Consider the following 9954-nt stretch of genomic DNA (forward strand, 5'->3'; position numbering starts at 1 on the left):
AGAATACAAGCATGATAGTTGTTTCTGGTTAAGCTTTACATGCCGGCAGAAGTTTTAGGCCAGCCACCTGAAGAATTCTTCGAGATTGAAGGTGATGCTGGCTGTTTGGGCTTGGTTTGGTTGTGTGGACAGAATGGGGTAAGATTGTTAGAATGTGTGCAAACAAGTGCATACTGAGATTAAATTTTTCCTTGAAAGTGACCGCCTTCAACCGATTAAAAATCACTACTCCCTCCGTCCCATAATGTTATTTGTGTTGTTATTTGTGTTTTTTCACGGTATTTAAGAAATAGGAGAAAAAGTGGATGAAGTACATTAATAAAAAGTAAAAATACAATTGTAGACAAAAGTTAGAGATATGAAGTGGAAAGAAGTACAAGACAGGTGTAAAAGTAAGAGGTAATTTAAGAAGTACAATGAATAAAGTTAAAAAAGTGAGGGTATATAATGATCTTTATGTAGTAATTTTTTTTTTTTTTTTTTTTTTTTTTTTTTTTTTTGAGGAAAGATCTTTACGTAGTATTACCCAAAAATAGAAACAGAAACAACATTTTGAAATAGTTTTTGATTAATCTTCTCCGTAAACACTATATACCCATTAGTCCATTACTTTGCAATTAAAATACGGATTATTACGACAGAAGTTTGTAATACAATTCGTTTTATTTCAAGTAACCCTTTTTTTCCCACTAAACACTGAAAAAGGAAACAATCTTTATTTTTCGAATCCTTTATCCACCAACAACAAAGAGACAAAATCCAATATTCAACCACTAAACTCCAACTCTTTTTTCTAGTTCCCCCGGTTTCAAAATTTCAACACAACATTAATACTTCGTACCAATATTTGAACCTAATAATAATGATTATTCAAATAGTAACACCACTACAAATATTTTTATTTATTTGAATTAATGAACGTTGGTATTTTATTAAAAAAATCCCGCCAATTGAAAAACCCAATTAAAATAGAGACAGTCACCCTCTATTTCCTCCCTGCAAAGCACAACTTCCCAATTGTCTTTTACCCCATTTTTACTGTCCCCATTGCTATAGACTACTCAACTTAAGGACCCCATTTAATTATTCAATTTTTTTTTTTTAATTTTTTTTTGTGCATTTTCCTTTATTTTAACTTTTTTTTGAAAAATCTACTGTCATGATAACACTTACTCACTCCACTCTTTTCTTTCTTCACAGTTATCATGGTTGTCCAAAGTTCAAAACTTTACTAGTACCCCCCAAAAAAGAAACTTTTTTTCTTCACATTATTGAATTTCTTTTTCTTTTTTATATTTAATGAGTGAAGAAGTATCAAATTGAAGGTTAAAAATTCAATCTTGAAGAAGAAATTTCAAATGGGTTTGTTGATTTTGATCTTTAAACTTATTTTAGTGACTACCCTTTTCAGCATTTGTACTCTTGCCCTCACACCAGATGGTAAAATTTACAGTATTTTTTTTTTTTTTTGGGTTATTTCTTGATGCGTTAATTGTTTTTATAAGTTTTAATTTATTGTAATTAATTGGTTGTTTTTGTTTGTATATTTAGGCATGGTTTTGCTTGAATTGAAGAATGTTTTGAATGATACCAATAATGCCCTTGGTAATTGGAGAGATACTGATGATACACCTTGTCAATGGATTGGGATTTCTTGTAATTCTGAAGACCAAACTGTCATTTCTATGTATGTCTACTTTATTTCATTTTGTTATTAATTTTCTTCATTTTTGAAACATGTTTTATTTTGGTAATGTTTGTGATTTTGGGGTTCTTCAGAAATTTACCTTATATGCAACTTGGGGGGATAATTTCTCCAAGCATTGGGAAGCTTACTAAACTTCAAAGACTGTGAGTATTACTTTAAACTTTGATTTTTGTTTTTATTTTCTGTCATATTTATGTAAAACCTAAATTTAAATTATATATATATTTTATTTGAATGGTGACTCAGAGCACTTCATCAGAACAGCCTGCATGGTTTTATTCCTCATGAAATTGCAAACTGTACTGAGCTCAAAGCACTGTAAGTGAAACCCTTTCTTTTTTCTTAATGTGGTCAATGTTATATCAAGTGTCGAGGTTTTGAAACGGGTACTTGAGGTGAAATGAAGAGCCCGTGTAGAGCATAGATTGTGGTAAAAACTGGACACTGTCTTATTGTTAAACTGTCCTTCAATTCCAGGTACTTGAGAGCCAATTATCTGCAGGGTGGCATACCATCTGAGATTGGAAATCTTTCTTTTCTTAACATACTGTAAGATTACAATCTAAGCTTTTAGCTAATAGCCTTGCAATTTTGTCAATTTTCAATATTTTTAGCTTTCAAACCTTGCATTCTTTTACATTCTTATATAGTACTACAATACTTATTTCTGTTGATGCAGGGACTTGTCTAGTAATTCATTAAAGGGTGCTATACCTTCCTCCCTAGGGCGGCTAACAAGGCTACGCTATCTGTAAGTTCTGAAATGATGTCTGAAAATTAATTTCAAATTCAGAATGCTTTGTTAAATACTTACTATGCATATCTTATTTCACTACTTTGCCACAGGAACTTGTCAACTAATTTCTTCTCAGGGGAGATCCCGGATTTTGGTTCTCTCAGCTCTTTTGGGAATAAATCGTATGTTATGCTTGCCCATATTATAATTTATGTGTGAAAGATCATTGCTTAGGATGGCTAATGTTTTTTCTTGAGCTTCTGTTGATTATATTGCTTGTATTTGTCTGTCTTTGACAGTTTGACTCTTTGGTGCCTGCTATTTTTAAGCATGACAATTCTGAACTTGTTGATGTATAGACTTTAAATAAATTATCCCACCAGGACTTTCTGATTGACCATACATCTAGCATCAGTGCTGTTATTAATGCAAAATAGGTTAGAGAGGTAGGATATTCACAATAATACAATATGTCGCAATTTTCTCATGAGCAGCCACAAATAGTCCACCACTTAAGTTGCAAAGAAACGAATGGTTTTTCTTCGAGTTTTGTTAGTAGCTTTTTATATGTACTCGTACCATATGTTTGGGATGATTGTAGTTAGCATCAGCAAGTACTAGTAAACCTAGATTGTAATTATCCGAGATATTGAAAATTGAATGATGTACTATTAATCTAGTTGAGAAACTACATACAAAACATTCGAATGACAAGAATGTGTATGAAAATTCAGTTAAGTATCCTTGCCAATTTGTCCCAATGCAATCAATAAGCCCTACCCCAAATTTCAAGATATGACTAAAACCATATGCATCTTAATTGATGCTTTTTCTTCTATACTAACATGTGGTTCATGCCTATGGTTCAAGATATGACTAAAACCATATGCATCTTAATTGATGCTTTTTCTTCTATACTAACATGTGGTTCAAGATATTTTCACTGCATCAAATACAATAGAGTTTGACATTTCATCGATACAAAGTTCCACAAGAACACTTTTCTTGACATAGTAGAATCAACTTGCTCTATTTAGGCATTCATGATAAAAAGAATTCAACTTTTCTTTAAGTTAAGGTTCAATAACTACTTAACTAGCTAAGTATTGATGGTCAAGCGTACTATAAACAAAGAGGTTGTTGGGCCCGTGTCATCCACCTTATTGTGCCGCATGCATACTCCACTCCACATTAGTATAAGTGTCCACTTTGGGCACGGCCCGTACGGAGCTGTTCTTGGGCACTTTCCTAAATGGCCTCATACTAATGGAGTGTGCACTCACTTATCAAGGGCTTTTCACTTTTACCTTTTGGTTTTTCAGCACTAAACACAAGTAAATGTCAACTCTTGACATACAACAAGTCTCTCATCTTCCTCTTCCGAAGATGATAGTTAGTTTTATTCAAACTAATCATTCTAATAGTATTAATATTACCGGATTCCAGATTGTTTAGGTAAACACAACTCTTGCGAAATAATTAACTAACCAATCAAACACTAGCACATTCTAGCTACTAGTTTATTCAAAGTCACACTAACCTAAGCAATATAATATGTTCTTGAAGATCAACACAACTCTAGCACTATCGGCAAATAAACGCAACAACATAAAGTATATAAACAGATATAATCAACCAATTTACGTAGAAAACCCTTTCAAAGAGAACATTAAAAATTGTGGGACGGTTAGGGAGTCCACCCAAATTGCTATTATGGTAGTAATGTAATGATACACAATCACAATTTCAAGTCTTAAAAGTGGGTACTAAATTTACCCAACTACAACAAGCATAAGAGCTAAACAATAGAGGATGAAATTAAGAAATATCACCAGTAGCGGCAAATCACAACCGAAGCAGTAAATGACAATCACACCGTTGAAAATGAAGCCTTGGATCGGACCACTGATGAACTGTCAAAATTTGAGCCAAATCAGACCACAGATGAGCTTTGATCAGGGTTGATTTTAGGAATTCTTGACTGTGCACTTGAAAACGTGAAGTGGATGCTCTTGTAAACTCTCCGTATTTATCTCCTTTCTTTAAACTAATATCCTTCGTCTATTTAATCACTTTACTGGCAGCAAGTACATGATACGAGAGACTTTGTTGCCCACTCTTTTTCACGGTTAGGCACACCAAAGTAAAATATTTTAAAACTAGACAAGTTGCCCTAAAAATTCTTGGCACGGTGGGTAGGCATGTGCACAAATGGGTTTCTTCAAAGGTTAGAAAACATAACCAGTGAGTACTCCTCTTGCTTTGCATTTTAAGTTGAGTTCTCAATAGAGTCCTTCTTCATTGGAAGAGAAGGAAAGCATGTTGCATACTCCTTATGCTTCAACTATGGGTAGCTTGATATATGCAATGTTTTGCACTAAGCCTGTAATAGTGGTTTTGTTAGTCGTTTTCTCTTTGATCTGGAAAAGGAGCATTGGTATGCTGTTAAATGGATTATGAGATATCTACGAGGTAATAGTGATGTGAAGCTATGCTTTGGTAGTGATAAGCCTATTCTTGTTGTCTATTCAAATTCTAACATGGTGGGTGATATTGACTCGAGGAAGTCTACTTTCGGTTACTGATCACTTTTGGTGGGAGCAGTTTTTGACAATCTAGATTATAGAAATGTGTGGGCAATAGTGCTATTCATCTTGCTAAGGGTTTTACCTTTCATGCAAAGTCAAAACATATTGAAGTGAGATATCATTTGATACGGGATGTTCTTGATGCTAAGTTCCTTGAGCTTGAGAAAATCCATGCCGATGATAATGGCTTCGACATGATGATTTAGGCATTACCAAGAGGCAAGTTTGAGACTCGTTGTTTGATTGCCGGAATGGTAACCACCTCCATGTGGGAGGGGGAGATTTCTTGGGCTATGGGTCCCTTTCTATGTGGAGAAACCCGTATTATATCATGATTATTTTTAGGGCAACTTGTCTAGTTTTGGTCCAAGTGTTTTATTGACTTTGGTGTGCCTTATCGTGGAAGAGAGTGGGTAACAAAGTCTCGGTGGTATTATTTATCATTTACTTGCTGCCAGTAAGGTGAGTAAATATATTAGGGTAATTAGTTGAGAGAAAGGAGAGAAGCACATAGAGTTTACAATAGCAACCACTTCACATTTTTCAAGTATGCAGTCCCGATCGAAGCTCATCCGTGGTTCGATTTAGCTCAAATTTTGACATCTTTTTTAGGACATGAGAGCTTAATTTTCAACAGCTTGATTGTCATTTGCTCCTACAGTTTGTGATTTACGGTTGCTGGACAAACCCTTTTTTTCCGGTGATATTTCTCAATTTCGTCCTCCATTGTTTAGCTCTTATGTTTGTTGTAGTTGGGTAAATTGAGTACCCATTTTTAAGACTTGAAATAATGATTGGGTATCATTCCATTACTACAATAAGAGCAATTTGGGCGGACTCCCTAACTGTCCTACGGTTTTTACTCCTCATTGAAGGGGTTTTCCATGTAGATGTCGTGTGTTCCTTGCTTTGTTTATTGTGTTAGTTCATATGCTTTGTGTTGTTGCGTTTATGTGTTGATATAGCTGGAGTTGTGTAGATATTCCATAACATATTATATTGCTTGGGTTAGTGTGACTTCGAGCAAACTAGTATGTAGAACGTGCTTGTGGTTTGTTTGGTCAGTTGATTATTCCGCAAGGGGTGTGTTTACCTCAACGGAGGTCAAGTAAATTCTTAGGATTAGGGACAAATCACAGAATTACAATCATATTTGAGCTTAGCTTGTTTTTAAATAATAATTTCCCTCCCACATGTTGAAAAGAAAAGAACATAAATAAGAGAATCAAACCAAACATCTTGATTGAATCACAAAAGATTGTAGATGTCAAAGCCTAACTCACAGAATTGCAAAGCTAAGTTTGAATCTTAAATGAAAGAAGCTAACAAGATTTTTTTCCAAGTACATCGTGCATTTGAACATAAATGCAAAAGCTATAATGACATGCCTTGATTGACACATGCTTGCTGACCTGCTTATACGAACTCCCTTAGCCTTTTAGAACTTGAATAAGTTTCCCTCTGATATGAGGCTCTATGTGAAGTTGTAAACTCCCAATTGACTATTTATGTCGTAAATTAATAGTTGACTCATGTTGAACATGCTCTTGTTAGTAGAATTTTTTTATTATAGTCTATCATGGCGCTTGATTAAACTGTAGCGTTGTCTTAATGTATTTTTTTTCATAATATCAACTTTTGATAATTTTTACTTATAGATAATTATTGAATAGAGATATTAAACTTGGCAAACGTAATAAAAGAATCGTGTCAACTAAAAAAGATTGGTGGAGGTATTACTCATGCCACCATTGTCTCGACAGACCTTGATTTAGCATCATAAGTCATGTAGGCTTTCGCTAGATTAACTGGTGCTATAGGATTCAGTACCTTTGCCTGCTCTAAATCACTTTTCTCGGTAACAGATTTATTGGCAACTTGGACCTTTGTGGGCGACAAGTGCATAAACCATGCCGGACCTCACTTGGATTCCCTGCAGTCTTGCCTCATGCTGAGAGTGATCAAGCTGCAGGTAAGCAGCAATCATTGCTGTCAATAACATGTATCTGCTTCTGTTATCTAACCATAGAGTATTCATCTAAACTTTTTTGAGCTCAGTACATCTTCTATTATCTTACAGTTCCAACTAAGCGGTCATCTCATTATATCAAGGGGTTGTTGATTGGGGCAATGTCCATGCTAGGAGTGGCTCTTTTAGTCGTTGTTGCTCTCCTTTGGGTTTGGTCAGTATCAAAGAAAGAAAGAGCTGCCAAGAAATACACAGAAGTCAAGAAACAAGTCGAACCTGAAGCAGGTAGAATAGAATATACATTCATCAGATCTTTGTAGGAACTTTTGGTTGAGTTCTATCAAATATTTTATTTATCTTAAAGCCATTTCTCTTCTGGGACAGGAACCAAGCTTATAACGTTTCATGGTGATCTTCCATATCCCTCGTATGAGATCATCGAAAAGCTGGAGGCTCTTGATGAAGAAGATGTTGTGGGTTCGGGAGGCTATGGTACTGTATACAGAATGGTCATGAATGATTGTGGCACATTTGCTGTTAAAAGGATAGATCGCACTCGTGAAGGATCTGATCAAGTGTTTGAGCGGGAATTGGAGGTTTTGGGCAGCATCAAGCACATCAATTTAGTAAACTTGAGAGGCTACTGTAGACTGCCTACTTCAAAACTTCTCATATATGATTATTTGGCAATGGGCAGCCTAGATGATTTGTTGCATGGTAATTTTCTTCCCAAAAAATTATGCATTGTTTACTAGATTATATATCCAAGTAACTGAATAGCTGTATGTATTGGACATGGAATCTTACCTGAAATACATGAACATATATTGCATACATGCTTGAAGATAAACGACATTCATAAGAAGCCTGGCATTGCTGGCAAACGAAATTTAGTAGAGCATTTGATTAGTAAGCTCTTCATGAAGTCCCTTGTATGAAAGAAATTGCATTTATGATGTATATTATTAGGGGAACATGACTGTGGATGATAATATGTTGATTAATATCAGCAGGCCATACTATTTTTTATTTTAAAATATGGAGTATCTATCTTCTGATGTTAAATGCTTAATTGCAATTGACAGAACAAGGCTATAGTGATGAAGTATTAAGCTGGAGTACTCGTTTGAAGATAGCTCTTGGTTCTGCTCGTGGATTAGCTTACCTGCATCATGACTGCTGCCCAAGAGTAGTTCATCGTGACATAAAATCAAGCAATATACTTCTTGATGAAAATATGGAGCCGCATGTGTCAGATTTTGGCCTTGCCAAGCTTTTGAAAGACGAAGAGGCTCATGTCACAACAGTTGTCGCTGGTACTTTTGGTTACTTGGCACCTGGTATGTCTTCTAAACTTCTCTTATCTTTCACAAAATTTTAACGTGAAAAGAACAAAACCTTAGGGAAGTAGTCCGGTGTTCAAACAATTTAATCCAAATATATGCACTTCATGAGCAGAGTATCTACAAAGTGGAAGAGCCACAGAAAAGTCAGATGTTTACAGCTTTGGTGTTCTTCTGTTGGAGCTTGTGACTGGAAAAAGACCGACTGATCCGTGCTTTGTTCAAAAAGGCTTGAATGTTGTTGGTTGGGTGAGTTCCTAAGTCCTTATTTCTCTTATCTTTCCCTTTAGTAGAATGAATTCTATTTTACTCCCAACTTGGTTAAAGCCTTAAAGGTTATAAGTGAAACCATGTCTCAAATGTTGTTGCAGATGAACACGCTATTGAAAGACAACAGATTAGAGGATATAGTGGATAAAAGGTGCCGTGATGTGGATCAGGAAACAGCAGAGGCAATACTCGATATAGTTTCCCGATGTACTGATGCAGATCCAGAGCGTAGGCCATCAATGAACGAGGTTTTGCAGGTTCTAGAACAAGAGGTCATGTCTCCTTGCCCTAGCGATTTCTATGAGTCTCAGTCTGATCATTGCTAAATGATGGACTGTCCTTGTAATCCTGCCTTGGGATTTTGTATATTAAATTAATTGATTAATCTGTGCATTTTGTCATGCAACCCTTAAAAAATACTGTCATTAGAATAGCATTCCGTGTTCAAATGTTCATTCGCATTCCATCTATCATCTTGTTTTGTCTTGATCATTTTCGCAATTTGTGTACTTCTGGTAATGGATCGATCACATTTCGAAAAAAGAATTACTCAGTAACTTTCATTATGTTACTACCAAACAGAGGGGATAAGTACATTACTGTAACAAGTTGCCCCAAGAATCGAATTTTTATCGAGCCTTTTCAGGACATTATGTGATATAGCACTTAGCAAAATTACTGAGGTCTTGAGTCCAAGCCTTCAGACTGTAGTAGCTTTTGTACTTGCAGAAGTTTTCAGGTGATGTGTTGCTAATCGAAAGGTTATTACTTACTGTAGCATTTACCCTAGCACATTTGAGCATGACCTAAACCCCTAAAGGATCTTACTATAGTCGATATGCCACAAACACGAACATACTACATATGCTCAGTCGCGTGCACACACAAGTGAATAATATATACTACCTCCGGTCCAAATTACTCGTAGCTTTGGAATATTTTATATCTCACAAATAATACCCCAAAGTTGCGAGTAATTTGGACCGAAGGTAGTATATATTGTTTTGAATAAAACACAAGTAAATAAATTAATTGATAACTAATCAATTCAATTCAACATTCATTCAAAAGCCAACAAGAAGTTCACCAAGATAACTTGTTGAATTTTGTAGAAAAGTTTGTCCAATCTCACCAAAATTTTCTCTTTATATAGTTTAGGATTAGAGATGAAGTAAGCTTGGCAATCACTAGGCCAAGTTGTCAAGCCCATATCTCAGCCCAGTTGTCTAAGGCATGAAATTTTAGAAATTTTCATTCAATCAATTTTGTATACTCTCCTTTCTATGTTCTCTTTTATTTTCTCATTTAAAATCTTTTTATTTCTAGAGTGTAATGTTTTA

General features: G+C 35.2%; 1 protein-coding gene across 1 annotated transcript; it reads left to right on the plus strand.

Moving 5' to 3' along the window:
- The first annotated feature begins 941 nt into the window (after window positions 1-941).
- On the plus strand, window positions 942-9082 carry LOC110700530 (LRR receptor-like serine/threonine-protein kinase FEI 2). Its single transcript, XM_021878082.1, has 13 exons — window positions 942-1440; window positions 1552-1687; window positions 1780-1851; window positions 1955-2026; window positions 2186-2257; window positions 2388-2459; window positions 2555-2626; window positions 6898-7004; window positions 7113-7286; window positions 7386-7718; window positions 8087-8341; window positions 8460-8593; window positions 8716-9082. The coding sequence occupies exons 1-13, from the start codon at window positions 1359-1361 to the stop codon at window positions 8938-8940; spliced, it is 1806 nt and encodes a 601-aa protein (XP_021733774.1). The 5' UTR covers window positions 942-1358; the 3' UTR covers window positions 8941-9082.
- Window positions 9083-9954: the final 872 nt, after the last annotated feature.

This window comes from Chenopodium quinoa, unplaced genomic scaffold (genome assembly GCF_001683475.1).
Source record: "Chenopodium quinoa cultivar QQ74 unplaced genomic scaffold, ASM168347v1, whole genome shotgun sequence".
Classification (NCBI taxonomy): domain Eukaryota; kingdom Viridiplantae; phylum Streptophyta; class Magnoliopsida; order Caryophyllales; family Amaranthaceae; genus Chenopodium; species Chenopodium quinoa.